The sequence below is a fragment of the Doryrhamphus excisus genome, unplaced genomic scaffold (assembly GCF_037039965.1).
Source record: "Doryrhamphus excisus strain RoL-2023G ecotype Guam unplaced genomic scaffold, RoL_Dexc_Guam_v1.1 HiC_scaffold_24, whole genome shotgun sequence".
In the NCBI taxonomy this organism is placed as follows: Eukaryota; Metazoa; Chordata; class Actinopteri; order Syngnathiformes; family Syngnathidae; genus Doryrhamphus; species Doryrhamphus excisus.
This window is the reverse complement of record NW_027621862.1, coordinates 626,143-644,017: the sequence shown is the minus strand read 5'-3', so window position 1 is coordinate 644,017 and position 17,875 is coordinate 626,143. Positions and strand designations below refer to the sequence as shown.

The following is a 17,875-nucleotide window of genomic DNA, read 5'->3' as shown; positions in this document are numbered from 1 at the left end:
ACAAAATATATCATATGAAGACATATTTCCTTCCTTTTTCTGCACACTCGAATGAGAAAGTTAGCATGAGCTAGCTAACAATGCATGTCATTGGGACTTACCTGTTTTTGGATGACTGTGTCTTCCAGCACAAGACTTGTGCTCCAGTTCTCGGGTAAAAAAATGCCGACAACAAACAAGCATCTTGTTGAGTCTTCATAGCAAAATTGAGAAGCAGTAGGATCCAGTCTTCCATCTGTGAGTGAGGCTGCCGAGGCTAGCAGCTAGCATGGAGTCAGATATAGTTTTTCATGTTAGCTGCTATAATAGCAATATCGCTGTGGCTTGGTTAATATTTTTTGTTAGGGCTTTGGTTTCAAAATAAGTACAAAATAAGTTTTATGACTTTTTTCTCCCCCCGTCCCGGACCTCTATGGACTATAAACCTCTATGGACTATGAGCGAGTGAGAACTGCGTTGCTAAATCGTCTGGAAAACTGCAAGTGCATAAATACGACACTAGAGGGCAGTGTTGCACTTGCCCTGATTCTAACCCAACATCATCTTTTAAGATTTTCCATTGGTCTGTTTATCGATAGTTTGGTAATTATGGTGGAAAATACAACAAAGATTTTTTAAAAAAACAATTTCTGTTTACTTTGTACATTAAAACAATCATCAATTAAGTCTCTTTACACACAAACACGCACACTTTTATGTACACACATTCAACACCCAAACACACACTTGTGCTATTTTCTGTCTTTGATTAATTTCTGCTGCTCTTATAAGTTAAATCATTTAAATAAAAAACATGATGGGCACTTGATGATGTCAGTGGTTTTCCTACTGAGTAATACATACGAAGGGTTGGGGGGGGGGGGGTTGGGGGTGTCAGGGTTTGAAGTCCCAGAGGAAAGAGTCATTGTGCAACACTTGGGCCAGCTTCTGGTTGAAGGGTGTGTAAAAATGGCGAAGGATATCTTTCGTGATGGGCAGCATGGGGCCCAGATTTTTGTCTGCCGGCCTCCTGGTGTTAGAGGCGGGGCTTTCTGTGATGTCCGACTCCATTTGTTTTGTCAGCGGCCCTATTAAAAACAAAAGCAAAACAGCGTCAACTCGGTGTCATCTTTTAATGTGTTTATGTAATGAGTGTCCTTTGGCGAGACGAGCTAAAAAGTCATTAATGCTCCCGTGTTCCGGTCAATGGGATGCAGTTAACATGACATCCACGTTGTCTACGTGATGACTATGTTTGGGTTCTATTGATTGCACACACCAGCAGCAGTGTTGCATTGTGGGAGACGTCCAATCTCCCTTCAGGGATGTGTGTATATATTTGTTGCACAGTTTTTAATGTATATAACGAATAAGTACATGCACACAAATCTATTACAATAACAAGGAGAAAGCACAGTTGCAATCTATAACGCATACACTTACCCAGGTTCAGGAACTGAAAGACTTGGTGCATGGTGTACTTCCTGTTGGAGGCGTGGTCCTCCAGCCTCAGCACCAGAATCTGCTCCCTGCTGAAGATGCTCAGCCAGTCCAGCAAGTAGACGATATAGAGACCCACCTGAAGCCGCACCTGAATGGAAAGGAAATGGACTTTATCAGATCTTTATACTTCCTGGGCGACTTTTGACACACTTTTTTGATATTGTTTTATTTGATTTCTACAATTTGCACGGGATAATAATTGTCATGATCTGCACTTGTTTTGGTCTGCCGCCCCCTGTTGTCTCTGTTCTGTCCTGCAGTGGACCTCTCTGCTTTGTACTCGTATTTTCACGGCCGTAATGAGGCACCCATAAATGAGCCGTAATAATGCACCCATAAAAAGCCCCCAAAGTTGCCTTTTTATATGCATGTATATGTAATATAATTTAAATGTTAAATAAATAGGTTACACTTAAAAAAAAAATCACATCTTGTCAGAGCATCTTCCTGCTGGAAAATGTTGAGTGACAAAAACAATAAAGTAGATGATTAGAACGCAGAGCTGGATAATTGCTATTTATTTGTCATGTTTGCTACGTGACACCCCCCCCACCACTTACTGGCATAGCGTTGTTGACGGTGGTGTTGTACACGCAGGAACGCATGGTGTACTCCCCCAGGCAGCCCTCAAACAGCTGAAGCGACTCCGACACTTTCTCGTGGAAATCTTCCGCCGACTTGTTGGCGATGCCGAAGTACAAGTAGTCCGAGTAGAGTCTGAAAAGTACAACAAGGATGCCTATTTTAACTCTGAGCAGTACGCTTATTGGTAATAATAACACATAACCAGCTGCCGTTTGACACCCCTGCACAACCTGGGGCTTTTTTGGGGGGGGTCTACAACCTTTTTCCTCCATAACCCTCAAGATGTTTGAAGAAGTTTGAAATGACTCTCTCACTTTCGCCAGTCACACAGTCTCTTTATAATAATTATTATTAATAATAATTATTGAGGTCAGTTTTTAGTGGAAGCTTTTAAGGAAGCAGCTTGGGGTAAAAAGCCAACCACGGTACCTTTCCACCGGGTCCCTGAGCATGACAATGAAGCGTGCGTCGGGCTGCAGGGCGTGAACAAAGTCCTGGATGAGGAAGGGCGGCTCTCCCTTGGTGGTGTTGTCGTAGAAGTACACCCAGGCGTTGTTATCCCACATGGTGGAGGCGCTGGCTTCTCCTGCGGAACGCATTGAAAGACTCTGAAAGGTGCAACAAGTCCATGGAAAATAAATGACTGTTATTCCCGTCATCTGTTTATAATAAAGTGTCTATTGTTGTCATTATGCTATATGTCTTGTCCTCCAGACGCTATCTGTGTGTTGTTGTTGAATGAACATTACCTATTGGCTAGGGCACCTTGGAATTGGGTAATGGCGGCCCTGACTAATAGCTATTGAAAAATGTTCCCATCCCCAAATTAAATTCTAATAATTTGCCATAAAACATATTCCATTCAAATAACATTTCGGTCTTACCGATGATGACGTTGGGCTGGCTGAGCGCCCCGCTGTCGTTGCTCGTGAGGTTGCCTTGGATGAGGTAAGCGGCCTGATCGAACAAGTCCAGGTAGTCCTCCACCGGGTAGCGATCGTGGAAGCCCTCGCTCGGACGGATGATGCCTGCGTTGGACAAAATGAGTCAAAATGAAAGGTGCTCCAATCAGGTTTCGATGTGCTCTTTGATTGGCTGGCCACCAGTCCAGGCTTGAAGTGGAGTAGGCTCCAGCATACGCCTGCAACCCTCGTGAGGATGAGCGGTATGAAGTGTTTCATCATGTAAACTGTGTAATCCTCATGAGAGGCTTCCTGCCGACCAGGTATGTGGATGATTTGTAAATCAGTGATGTCCAAACTGTGGTCCACGGGCCATTTGTGAGACATTTTTATGGCCCTGTGAACACCACATTGTAGAAAAAGTAACTAAGAAAAAAATGACAGTTGTAGAAGACTCGATACTAAAAACTAACGAGTCCCTTACACACATACACAGTACACGTATCGCTGAATGATACAAATATAGCAACATTTCATCAATCCATGTTAATTTCAAACTTAAAATAATATACCGATTTACGCCACGCCCATTTCTGGTTAATGCACCGCTCATTTCCAAGAAACTCACTCCCAGTTTATGCTCCGCCCATTCCGAGTCCAGATCCAGATCATTTTGACTGGTGAACAGATACAAATAGTGGCGGACTCGTTCATCCCTAATTCTCACCTAATCTGAACGAGTTCACGTTCAAGTTCCTTATTTACAAATACCTTGTGTTCAGTTCTACGTTCTTAGAAAAAAGAACACGTTCATGCCCAACACTGGTTCCCATTAAAGCATGCAGGGTAATTGTGCAGTGTAGGTGTGCAGGCGGGATAATGATGTCGCCGTGCAACATCTCGTTCCACTTAGAAGAGGGAAAAAATAAGGGAAAACTGCATCATTATTCCAACAGAAGTGTCTGCTGCTGCTGCAGGGATTTTCTTGGTTTCATATTGTTGCTTTTTTGAAACAAGGATTTTTCCAACTCTGCTCATTCCTGGTGGATATTGTGCATCTTAGGAAGCCTCCTACAATAGCGGAACCTTGATCCCAATAACAAGTAGGAATAAAGTCATTGAATCCACCCGATGTTGCTACAGGACAGACTCTCCTGTCACTTCCATTCCAATGAGGAAGTGATGTGCGGACCGATACTGAAATATCATACATTAATGCCTTGTTTATCGTGGTTAATATAAACCTTATATGGGCATGCACTGTAGGCCAGATTCGCTCTACTGTCTGTTTATGACGAGGCAAGCTCAAGCAGAAGAGGTTGGAGTTGGTGATGTCAAAAATATTTTCATCTCTCAACGTCATAGGACTCAACAAGGGACTCTTTTCTCGCCAGGAAGTGAGCATACATGTCAGACACACTTTGCCAGCATTCAGTAAAGCGCTCTTTGAGCCCATACATGGTAAGTCAGGGGTCTCCAACCAGTAGCACATGAGCTATAAGTAGCTCCGAACCACTTTTCAAGAAGCTTCCAATAGGATTATTAATTTATTATAAACTCCTACACCCACAAAATTAGAAAATGGGTATCGGCAGTAGTCCGGAAGTACTCGGGAGTGTGACAAGTTCGAACAAATTCTACGCATCGGTTATTGCAAAAAGAAGTCGAAAGGAGTCGTATTAGCATTGGTCGATTATCAATGCACGGTGTTAGCATTAAATCATCATCTCATGTGAAGTTGACGTCGTCTCGTCACTTCCTGCTGTTGAATCACACAGCGGCTTCATTTAGAAGACGTGACACCTCACGTAGCTGCGGGGGACGCTTTGCAGATTAGTGCTGATGCGACCTTTGACCTGAGATTGTTTTCATTTAAAAAAAAGAGTTTCAGGATTAAAAAACAAAACCAAAAACCTGAAGGTATAAACACGAAAAAACAACACAGGAAGCCGACAGAGGCTTCACCCACACACACGACTACAAAGCATTCGGGGGAAGCAGATGTTGCATTTCTCCACGTCTTCCTTTCAAGTGGCTTCCATGCAGATCTGCGTCACACGCAATGATGAGCAAAGATATCTCCGTGTCAAGCAGCTAAGGAGGCGTCGGCGGTGAGTGGGAGTAAAAGCACACATAGGAGGACCAGGAGACAATCAGAGTCAAGTCAGAGTCGAGTAGAAGTGTTTAGAAATAAACATGCACAGCACCCACGGGGTGGGAATATTCATTTCTAACATTATTACACTAAAGAGAGATATCGTTTATATTAGGATTTCTATCATTGATCATCATAGGTATGACTGTGAGTGTGAATGGTTGTTTGTCTATACGTGCCCTGTGATTGGCTGACCACCAATACCAGTCAGCCGGGATAGGCTCCACCACGCCCCCGCGACTCTAATGAGGATAAGCGGCATAGAAACCGATGATTTGGGCTTCACTCACCAAACCTCTTGCGGGTCCACCAGTGTGGTTCTTTGAAGGGGGTGAACTTGACATCGGGGTGCAGCCGCAGTCGGTTGTAAAGGTCCGTGGTGCCGCACTTTGGTTGTCCGATGATGTAGAAATACGGCAGGCAGCGAATGCGGTAAAGCTTCCCATCTTGGCGGAACAAATGCTTCCTGAAGGAGCTCCTCAAGTGCGTGAAGACAGTGCGAAAGCGCCGTGAGTAGCGTGCGTATAAGTTTGTCCCGTACGGGTCCGAGGTGGCGTTCCCGGCGTACTCCTCATACCAGCAGGGGTTGCGGACATCGGGTAGGAATTTGCGGGGGATGACTGAAAACATCTATGGAGAGGGAAAAAAAACAAATAGGAAAACCATAATGGTTGTACTTTAATAATGATTTGGAGTGCATGAGAAAGTGGAAAGGAAAAGAAAACTTCATTTGACCACATGCTCAGTCATTTTTCATTTGGCGTAAACATCCATCCACCTAGTGGTTAGCTGGCAGGCCTCGCAGCTAGGAGACCTGAGTTCAATTCCACCCTCGGCCATCTCTGTGTGGAATTTGCATGTTCTCCCCCCCCCATTCAAAAACATGCTAGGTTAATTAGCCACTCCAAATTGTCCATAGGTATGAATGTGAGTGTGAATGGTTGTTTGTCTATATGTGCCCTGGGATTGGCTGGCCAGTCCGGGGTGCCCTACATCAGCTGGGATAGGTTCCAGCATACCCCCGCGACCCTCGTCAGGATATAGAAAATGGATGGATGGATTCATTCATTAATTCATATTCTACCGTTAATCCTGACTAGGGTCTCGGGGCTATGCTGGAGCCTATCCCAGCTGCCGTAGGGCGAGAGGCGGGGTCCACCCTGGACTGGTCTGTGACGTAGACAACTGATTACAATCTCCTGAGAGCGGTGATCGTCTTCGGGGCGATCAAAGGCCTACCAAAGCCTGTTGCCAGCGCGGCGAGGAGCGCCTCCAAATGCAATTAACGGCATCGGAATAGCAGACGAGGTATTGATTGTCTCGCGGCCTCGCTCCTTCTCATTACCTCGCTCAAAGAAAAATGAGTTATGTCACAAACAGCTGAGGCGAGAGCCATTATCATTACAATGAAGAGCTAATTGAAGCGGAGGTGAGGCGAGGAGAAGGAAAAACCCGGAATGACTTTTGAGTTGGATTGGAGTCTTGTTACTCACATGTTGCTCGCTGTGAGCCAACACCTTGAGCTCCGGAAGCCGCCGCCCGCTGCGGAATTCCACCTTGGACACGATGGACTTGACCACCAGCTGCACGTGCGCGTAGTCCTTGACTGACGACACATTGAAGGCCGAAGGTCCGGGGCTCGCCAGGCCGCTGATGTGATACGGGGATGGAGTGAGCAGGAGACCCTTCTTGTCCCCCATCAGGACGTAGGAGGCCATGATGAGGAACATGACGGCGACGCCGAAAAAGACGCTGTAGAGGCGGATCTTGCAGAAGCCGCCCAGCGTGCTCCATCTCCTCGGGAGCTCCTGCTTCACCTCCAGGATGGCAAACAGGTTCACAGGCGCTTCGTCCACCTGCAGGAGCAGCGGCCTCTTCCGGTAGTCTTCTCCCGAGGAACCCAGCAGCGTGTACTTGTAGTCCATGTGTGTCATGCTGTCGGCGGCCGGCATGGTCCACCCCGGCAGCTGTTACCACGACGCGGGTGCTCTGAGCTTGGAAGAGCTTCTGGCAAGGGGGTGTAGGCGACAGCTGACGTCCATGGCAGGTGGTGATGAATGGACCACCTCATCAGCTGACACCTCCCTGAGAGGAAGAGAAGACACGTCAACCGAGATGTTGAAATCATTTGTAGAACTTGATAAACATTCATAGAAATGGCCGCACGCATCTGACACAACAAGGACCTTTTTGTGCAATCAAAGCAGATTTCGGCGACATCAGCGCTTATGCGTCACGATCATCTTGCAGAATCTGAATTTCACTTCCTGTTTAAGCCTTCGGAAAGCGTGGAACCATTTAACCTTTGAGTTGACATCATTTTAGTCACTTCCTGTCATTTTCCACTAAAAAGGGCCTAAAATAAACTTGGTAGAATAAACTACCAAATAATAATAATAATAATAATAATCCCTGAAAGTTGGAAGGAGATTACATTTTTGTACATGGGACAGCCTTGACAAGTAAAAAATTAATCTAATTGCGATTTACTAAGGTTAATCACGGTGTCTATTTGCATGGAGGCTGTACTTGAGGAAATATAGCTTAGTGGAAGTGGTTTATTTGTTTAAACTGACCTTGCACCTGGTGGTTAAATGAGGTACGGCGTCTATTCAATAAGGGGACCACTATTCATTCATTCATTCATTCATTTTCTGCCAGGGGTGCTGGAGCCTATCCCAGCTGTCTTGGGGCGAGAGGCGGGGTCCACCCTGGACTGGTGGCCAGCCAATCACTGGGCACATATAGACACATGTGGAATGTGAGAGGAAACGATGTTATGCTTGGAATGCATGACACTATTTGTACGTTTAAGTCGACCTTGCATCTGGTGATTAATAGAGGTATGGCGTCTATAAGATGGGAGGCCTCAATATGGTAATTTGGTGAGGGTTAATCTCCAACACTTCCACCCTGGAGTGGCAATATGGAAGCAGCGATAAGGAAGGGAATGCATTCAGGCTAGAAGCCACCAGACTGGACTCATGGGAAGGAGTAGTGGGGCTGGGGGCGGAGGGGGCAGGGGGGGCAGACACCAATCAAACAAACCCACTGTGGGATTATGCCGTCAGAAAAAAAAAAATGTCACACTGATCAGGAGCAGATGAAAGAAGGCCCTGTGTCTTAACGAGAGCCAAGAATGTTTGAAAAGATAATGCTCTTTTATGCCCACACGGAGGAGGTCAGTGAATGCAACACGAAGGCAGCTCACTACACTCCACAGGACGATGATTCATTCCCATATACATACAGAGCGCTACACCTGCGTCCATTCATCATAAGATAAGACCACCACCGGGGTGACTCATCGCCCCCCTCCCACAGGTACCCCCCCGCACCCCACCCTCGATCAGATAACAGGAGGATGTCATTTACCTCCATCACAGCTGGAGAAATAACCAGCCCGCTTACCCTGCCTCCTTGGAAGAGACAAATTCCTTTATTGATAGCGAGAAAAAGAAGAGAAGGGGGAAATTAGCTTGGGGAAAAAGTTGGAATATTATAGGAATTAAATCACAATATTATGAAAAGTATACTGTAACCACTTAAAGATGATAACAACCTGCGGTGACCGCCTTCCGTCTGTCTCATCAGAACTAGACCTCCACTTTTACATTTGTGTTCCAGCATATGATTATTATTATTATTATTATTATTATTATTATTATTATTATTATTATTATTATTATTATTATTATTATTATTATTATGAAGTCATATTCCACATGAATCACAACAGAGAAATCAGTGAGTGGCCAAAACCACAGCAGGAAGTCATCACTTTACAGTCAGTGAGAACATGATGTCCTACTTCCTTCCTATTTCCAACGCAAGTAGACTAATTGCTCTGCAAGCCGATGGGCCCTGAAGTGACCTTTTTTTTTTCATTTTAGTTTGGACTGAAAGAAAAGAGCTCAATACTTAAACAAAGAAACAAGACAGCCTCAACCGCTTTTATGAACTAAGTTCTTCCTCTTGGTCTCGCTTCAACTCTTGAGAGCCTCTTGTATTATGCAAGGATGTTTATACAACATGGCAGCCTTGCAAGAAACTCGATCTATCTATCTATCTATCTATCTATCTATCTATCTATCTATCCATCCATCTATCCATCCATCTACATTAGTGCATGAAATGCATCACCAGACAGAGGTAACAAAAATAGCGATTCTTATTAATGTTAATGAATAAATGGACGGCTGGTGCAGACATGGCGAACCACTCATCACAACACAAGCACACTCACATGACGATCAAGCCATCCCTTTAAAAAGTGTCCATTCACAAGTTCCAAGGTTGAATTCATAGCATTAAGAGAGACAATATTGTACCACTAATGAATATAATTCCGATGTGAGAGAGGAATAGTCAAGGTTTTGGGCTCCTATTGACTTTTAATTAATATTTTTTTATTTTTATATATTTTCACGAGAAGCCCTTTTGTTGTTGAGAAGTGATATTTTGCTTTTGTTCTACTGCTGATGAGTAAAGATGTAGAAACAAGATGGGAGGCTAATCTTTCTATTTGTGTATACCATGTTGGTATAGAACACAATAACACCTACAAATGAGACCAATAATGCATTCGGGCTAAAACTGCGTAAAAATAAAGAAAAACAAATGAAAGAGCGAGCAAATGAGGTCATGACTGGACCCGACAGAAGTTCCACTTGATGGATTTTTCATCGCAGTCAGCATAAACAATGTTTTTCAGCAGAAACCAGGAAGTGGGTTTAGGTGGAATTCCACAGGAAGTAGCCTTAAAGGACAAGGAAGAAAAACAAAGAAAAGAGATGGACAGATGGGGGGTGGGGGGGGGGGGTCAGCTGCACTAGGAAATTGTGATGGTGGAGCCACCTTGTGATTGGTTGAAGATACACTGACTGTTACGTTACTAAACATGAAGGCTTCCTGGAGAAAATAATGTATATTTATTTATATTCTTCACCTACAGGATGAATGAAACGTGGTATTCGTTTCAACACATGAAATCAATGTGGATGTGAATCGGATGGGGGGGGGGGGCGTCATCAGCGGCGGGAGCAAATAAAGCCGACTCATCAAGCGTGAAATTGATCCGTCCAATATCTGGTGACTACAAGGAAAACAACTGGGTATTGGATTTCGGGGGCCGGATCTCGATGGAAGACCCCTCATACGAGTGATGTGCGATACCACTGACTCTGTTTACGATCCGATACTGAGTAAACGTCAGGCTGGTATCGGCGCTAATAATCCAATTCCCGACCATCAAACAATGTCTGTTTTCCTCGGACGGGAGTTCACTCTGTGCATGGCTTTCAGCAAACTGACCCGTTTGTTTCATAGAACAACGGCATGAACGGAGTGAGCCCTTTTATCAGTCATACAGTCTCTTTGCCTCGGGTTGAGGCAGAGGCGGAAGAGTAGAAATTGAATAAATTGATGTTTTGAATTCGCATTTTACTCATAAGTAATGTTAAATCTTAATGTTAGATCTTCCAGAATCTGCACCTATTCCAGCTAAATTTCACACAAGAGATGGAGGAGGAGTTGCGGGTGTTGGGTAATGAATCCGATGGGAATGTTTGACGACTCTGACGACTCTGACACAAATCAGCGTAGCAGGAAATTAGAGATGACTTGCCCGTACGTGCGTACCAGTAATCATACCGATACACAGCACACTAGCTAGCATTTCGCACAAATGCAAAAGCACAACATGAACGCAGACCCAAATTCCACCAGTACAAGCCTGGAGTTTGTTTTGAGCAAATATGAGGCGACGTAATAATAATAATTACATGGCATAAAATAACATTACGTATGACACATCAGAATGAGAAAGATGCTTGGAATCACACTCACGGTTTCCAGGGAATGCATTTCACTGAAATCAATACCACTAAACACGCGTGTTCATTCTTTATATTTGTTTACTGCTGTTGCTAGGCAAAAACGCTGGCGCTCGTACGCTGCTGCCGAACAGAGGATCTATATCGGTAAAGGTCAGCCAAGGTCTTATGTATGAGCAGCGTGCAGATAGTGGCAAATAAACCAAATCTATTGGCGCCGCAGACGTTTTAAGCGAGGCTGCACGAAGGGGCATCCCAGCAGACACATAATATTAACTTTGGATTTTTTATTAAGATGCTGCGCTTTATCTTACTCCCTGCTGCATAATACGAGCAGCCGCCCCCCCTCTGAAATAATGAATGTGTGATGGCTCCTCAGAAAAGGAGACGGGTTAATGCAAGGTGAGCGGTAAGACGTCTCAGGTTAAAACCGAGGATTAATGGTGTGCTATCCTAATTTTAAAGGTCGGGAGAAGCATCACTTGTGCTTTAATTGAGTGCAAGCTGGAGCATAAATCCCAGTAATACCTCTGTCATCTTCCAAATGTTCTGGAAATAGATTAGAGCAGATGAAATCCACGCACAAATGTTATAAATGGGAGTGGCATTTGTCTTGTTAAGTGTACAAATGTGCCAGTTTCATATCCGCTGAAGCTTTGCAGCTTTTAATTGAACTGGGCGGTTGCAAAGATACAGGCGACCTTTGACCCGACTGTGGGACCTGTGGCCAACAAAAAGAGGAACTCGGCGCCGATCTCAGCTTGTCCGGCAGAATGGCAAAGTGATATAGTTAAGATTGGCATTATTATTGTCGAAATAGGGGCCGCACGGTGTACGAGTGGTTATCATGTTGGCCACACAGTCCGGACATCGGGAAGAACCGGGTATCCGTGTGTGCGGACTAAAAAGTGAGCACCGGCACCAGAGGAACCTGGGTGACTGAACTTTCCAAAGAGAGGTCAAACGCTTCATTTGAGAAACACAGACGGCGGCTTCAGGCTCTCGGTCCTGTGAAATGAAGATGTTGGGCCCACAGGCGGGTTATCAGAGCACGACTGGAATGTGGGAGTCAGCGGGAATGGAAAAAAGTACTGGGACATACCTCTTAATTAATCAACCAATCAGGGAATGGACCGGGATGCTTAGTTCTTAATGGTCCCATATAGAAATACCGTAGCTCGACCCCCCTGGACATGAACCAGAACCCCTATAGTCACCTTTACACTTCACTTACCCAATATGGTAAATATCAGAAGGGAAAGTAAGCCATATTAGGCATAAAAATGGTTTACAACCTTCTAAATATGCATTTTAACATGATTACACCCCTTCCAACCGTTCATTTTCAGGCCAGCATGTTGCATAATCAAACGTCACCCACGTGCATGCTGGGTAATATCCCCAACAACATGACAACCTCTTGATCTCACCGTATGTGCACAAAAAAAATTCAATTTTCCATTTGCAGAGCATTCCCTGGAGAAACATTCAATAACTGTCTTTATCGCCGTTATAATTAGGAGTCTGATGCTGATGCTGCGGCTCGAGCCGCGAAGAGATGCGCAATGGAGGGCAACTTCATGCTACTGTGATCACTTGACTGTGTAATCAAAGAGCAGTGGGGGGAAACTAGCAGAATAAACACAAGCGATGACCTTTTGTTGGTCTCACATAGAAGTGTTTTAAGTTTAGTTTTTCCTTGAGATCATATTTGAAATATTTCTCCGTACCTTATGTTGTATATTTCCAGATGATTTTTTTTTAAATCGATTATGATTATGATCCATAGAAATGTATTTCCATTCAATGTTTACATATAGTTTATTTGTATTTGCTCATAAGTAAGGGTTTAGAGATGTTATTGATATTGAACAATATCGGTCTCAGTATTGACCCCTGGGGTACTCCACACTTGCAGATGTTTGTTCTCCTTGCTATATATTTTGCTTCCTGATCGCTAAGGAGATTTTGACCTAATTCAAAGCTAATCCCCTGATTCCGTACCTTTCTAATTCTGTTATTAGGATGTCATGATTGAATGTATCAAAAGCTTTTGCACACTTCCTATGATCTATAGGTGATTATGATTATGTTATGTTGAGTTCAAGGCCCTTGGGCTAAAGCAAATCTTAGTAGTTCTGTGATTGTGTCACCGACTTTCAGCATTCCTCATCCTGCTACGCTGGCAGATGTTGATCATCCCAATCCGTTCCATGGAATCAAAGCCACCACAAGAGCTCCACACACCCAATCCCGACATGGAAAACTGACCGACCCAGCATCCTGCTGCTGCGCTGGCTGGCTGGCTGGCTGGCTGGCTGGCTGTGTAATCACATGTTGCAGCAACCTACGTCTCCGCATCCCACACTCACTCGGTCACATGAGCACACGGCCCTCGCTCTCCCTCGAGTAACGTGCCTTGCTGCTTGTTAGGCAACAAGTGATTGGATTGTGCAGAAAGTCAGGAACTATCAGCACGTTTAATGTAGACTTGGACTTAAAGTTTAAAACAGAAACAATCTTGCGTTCTTAAAAGGTTACAATTTTGCAACGCACACTTTTGATGAACATTGCTGTGGTTTGCAAACACTGAGAGGTGTTGAGAGTATGACCGCACGGTGCTAAAGTGGTTATGTAGGACACACAGTCAGGAGATCGGCAAGACCTGGATTCCAGTCTCCTCTTGGGGATCCCTGTGTGGAGTTTGCACATTCTCCCCGTGCATGGGTGGGTTTTCTCATTCTAAAAACATGCTAGGTTAATTGGTGAGTGTGAATGGTTGTTTGTCTATATGTGCCCTGGGATTGGCTGGCCACCAGTCCGGGGTGGACCCCGCCTCTCGCCCCAAGACAGCTGGGATAGGCTCCATCATATTTGATACATAGGATAAGCGGATTTGATAGGATAAGCGGCATAGAAAACGGTGGCTGTGCATCATGTCATGCCACTCCTCTGTTATGGCAGCAGAGTAGTGTCCCTACATAATTAATTAATCTAGAGGATTAAAAATACCATCCATCCAATCGTATCTTGTTAGCAAATGCTTTTCTTTGTAGTTTTTCAGTGGTGAAAAAAAAAAACCCAAAAACGTTAGGATAATTTAAGGAAACCAAGAAAAGAGGGCTTATAATAGAGCCCGTGTGTGTGGGATTTAACTCCCGCTTTGAGTTAATTCTTCTCGTTTATACATTCACACACACACTAATATACTTGGGAAACATACTTTGAGGCACCAAAAACGATGTATTCAATCTCCTTGGGTGGTTAAGATAAGAACTTTATTCATCCCACAAAGTAGCGATAATGCACATTACATCAGCTATGCCGCTTATCCCCAACGAGGGATGCTGGAGCCTATCCCAGCTGTCTCACACCCTGGACTGGTGGCCAGCCAATCACAGGGCACATATAGACAAACAACCATTCACACTCACATTCATACCTATGGACAATTTGGAGGGATGGACAATTTGTGGGAGTATCCGGAGAAAACCTATGCATGCAAACTCCACACAGAGAGTGTGGAATCGAACTTGGGTCTCTTAGCTGTGAGGCCTGCGTGCTAATAACTGGGCTAAAAATAAAATGTTTGGGTTTTTTGTGGTGTGCACTAATGAGGATAGGTGAGATGTAAAATGGACGGGTGTGCGGGTGTGCCTAATGTTGTGGCTTGTGGGTCGGTCGGACAATGTTGTCCTTCTGTTGGTCAGCAGGGGGGCCTTCTTTGTGTTTGGGGTGCATGCATGCATGCACGGGAGTGAAGGAGGGGGCGCCCCTTCAACTCAAAACAAACGATGATTTGTTGTGATCTCTATATTGGGGGATTTGTTTGATTCAACAAGCTGCAGCTGCAGAGTATTTGGCTTAGATTAAAATACATAGCCGGTCATTCATGGTGCCGGCTGAATGGGGGCCGTTATATATGCTCTTATACAGCGTGATACGCGTACACACGCCCGCAAAACTTTTCCACGCCTGACTGGCTGGCTGGCTGGCTGGCTTGACCACCCCACACACACACACTTCACTTCAGAGTGACCCATGTTTAAAAAAAGAAAAGTATGTGCTGACATATGGAAGCAAAAACATGCAAATCATATAAAAAATAATAATATCAGGACTAGCCTACCATCAGTTGCGTCTTGATGAAGCCAGCAGCCTTCATGCTGCCTCCCGGATCAAGCAACTTCCCAAAGCTGGCTCTCTTATTCCCATCCCGGGCACGATCCTGACACCACTTGCAATGATAATGCAAAAAAAAATAAATAAATCAATAAAAAAAAAAACAGCAGTTACTCTGTTATTCTTTTTAAAATGTCGGTTAAGTACTCCCGAGCTGATGGTTCGCTGCTGCTGCTGCTGCTTCCAGCCTGCCTGCGATGTGAACACCGACTGAAGACGAGAGGCGCTCTGGCTCCCCCCCGTCATGGGAGGAAGGGGAGGGGAAGGGGGGTGCAGCGAGGGAGGGGCGGGACCCCACAGACTCCTCCAGATAATAATAGATAAACGTGAATAGACACTTTTGTCGACCGTTTGTTTTTCTTTTTTGGATGTTGTGGATGGAGCAGACCATCAAAAGGGCTTATGGAGTCTGGAAAATGTTGGATTGTAAAAAAAATACATTTAAATATATATATATATGATATATAGCTTCCTAAAAATATTATGTTTTTTTAGGTTTTATTTTCAATTGTTTTAAAAGATATTTTAGTTTATTTTGCTTATTATGTTGGAACCTATCCCAGCTGACTTTTTGAATTTTTATTAATTTGAAGTCATGATTTAATATTCTTCCAGAAAGTCATCTCCATGCATTGATGTATTGTAATATATTTGAAATGAAATGTCATCCGTCTATTCCAGCCATTAAGACATAATATTCATTGTAGGATGGATGGTGGGTGGATGGAGGGCTTCTTTGGGGGTGGGAGTGACGGTGGGGGAGGGGAGCCACCATCACAGCTGCAGCTCAATGGCTTCCTATTCATTCCATGAGGGGAAAGCGGGATTTATGGGAGCACCGAATTACGTGGGTTACTTCCACCACGGTCTTTGTAATAGACATGTCTTGTATGCACATCAACAGTGTGTTATTATATCTGTTGGTACACAGTGTATTGAAAGAGGATGTTTGCATGAGGATTTAGAGTGGCCTTTTATTGTGGCCAACCTAAGGCACGCATTGTTGTTTTTTGTGAACGGAATGAACGAGGTCACCGCCCCTAAAATACCTTTTGGATTGGCAAGAGAGTCAGTTCACTGTTCCTTTTGCAGGGCGGGACTATCTGCGTGCTTGCCCGTTTGATCCAATCGTCGGACGGTTCGCCAGAACCCCTTCAAGGCCAACCGAACTCCCAGACCCGAGTTTTGGCCTCGACCACCGCCGGAGTCTGATGATACGTGTCAGTTGCTTCAATTGTCCTACAAGGTCTCAGCTCGTTAATACATCGTACACTTTGGTACGCCAAGCCCCGCCCACCTCTCTTCCTCACCATCACGGCGGACTTTCTGCTCCATAAAAGGTTTTTAAAGGGCCCCCAAATGACGAAATACACCCCTGGTCTAGTGATGCATGCTGGGCACATACCCCCCCCCCCTTGTCCTTCCATTTATTGCAATAAATAAGCATCCTGAGGGGGCAAGGCTCGGGTTGCCCCCGTATGGATTTTCATCGTCATATGCTTTTATGAATCCTTTGTCTGGCTGTGAGTCACATGTTGATGTTGGCTTTCCCCCCAAATCAGAATTAGCATGATGAGCACACCGCCGGCGTTAAAAGACTTTGGAAGAGTCAAGCTGGCTTTGTGAGGAAGTGACAGCGGGTGGAAAAAATGTCTGATAAAGTCGTGTTTCCACAAAGGAATAGCAGAAACACGACAATATGATTCACCCGCGTGGGGGGGTGTCTTTATTTTATTTTATTATTATTACAGAACGGCTTTTAGCGCCCTGGGGGGGAAGGGGGGGGGGGTTGAGTGTGTCAAGGCCGCACTGCCAATATCGCCATTATACCTTGACCCTCATCACATTTATTAAAGGTACACTATGTGATTGTAGGCATCCAATCACCTTTCATGTTGGGAGTAATAATACAATTCAATTCAATACAAGTCACAAAAAAAGCTGTATCTGACCTTTTGGACCCCCCCCAGGACTGTGCTGAGACCAGCCATGTTGTTTGGTCGAGAGACGGTGCCACTGAGGAGAGGACAGGAAGCAGAACTGGAGGTAGCAGAGATGAGGATGCTGAGGTTCTCATTGGGAGTGACCAGGATGGATAGGATCAGGAAGGAGTACATCAGATGTTGGAGGCCTTGGAGATAAAGTCAGAGAGGCCAGACTGAGATGGTTGGGACATGTCCAAGCAGCTTTTGATCGCCTCACCTTTGCATAACCTTTGTAGGACCTGCAAACACAATGTTCACATTTGAGTTCTATTTACATGTAAGCTACCGTCATTCCATTTCCAGATCATTAAAAAGCACCGCAAGGCATGCCCATATTTCTAGAATTACCTCTTTCTCAACTTTCGAGCGGCACAATATTGACTGTGTTATGCTGAATTTTCTGCAAATTTGCAATTTTGCGACGTTTGTGCTACATCAGGTATCATTAAAGTCAAGATCCCAATATCGATATCTACTGATATCACAAATTTATGCTTTATTTATCAGGCCGATATTATCAGACAACCCTAGTCATAATTTTACGAGATTAGAGTCATGATATTATGCATTTACATTTGTAATATTGCAAGAAATTATATGTGGAAAAAGTCATAATTTTATAAGAATAAAGCTGTACTTTTGTAAAAGATCATGTTAATATAGGTTTACAAGAGAAAAGTTGCAATTTTCCAAGAATATAATCAGAATATTAAGCAAATACATTTGTAATATTACAAGAGAAAGTAATAA

At 44.3% G+C, this 17,875-nt stretch overlaps 1 protein-coding gene across 2 annotated transcripts; it reads right to left on the bottom strand.

The window, feature by feature from the left end:
• Window positions 1-637: 637 nt before the first annotated feature.
• chst15b (carbohydrate (N-acetylgalactosamine 4-sulfate 6-O) sulfotransferase 15b) lies at window positions 638-17,363 on the bottom strand. Of its 2 annotated transcripts, XM_078788665.1 has the most exons (9): window positions 17,093-17,363; window positions 15,088-15,195; window positions 6,618-7,209; window positions 5,415-5,754; window positions 2,952-3,095; window positions 2,497-2,653; window positions 2,043-2,199; window positions 1,423-1,570; window positions 638-1,067 (listed from the first exon to the last, which is right to left on the bottom strand). In XM_078788665.1, exons 3-9 carry the CDS (start codon window positions 7,074-7,076, stop codon window positions 874-876), a joined length of 1,599 nt encoding a protein of 532 aa, XP_078644791.1. In that variant the 5' UTR covers window positions 7,077-7,209; window positions 15,088-15,195; window positions 17,093-17,363; the 3' UTR covers window positions 638-873. The 2 variants fall into 2 exon arrangements, with proteins under 2 accessions (XP_078644791.1, XP_078644792.1); XM_078788666.1 differs by lacking the exon at window positions 17,093-17,363 and having other exon boundaries at window positions 15,088-15,276.
• Window positions 17,364-17,875: the final 512 nt, after the last annotated feature.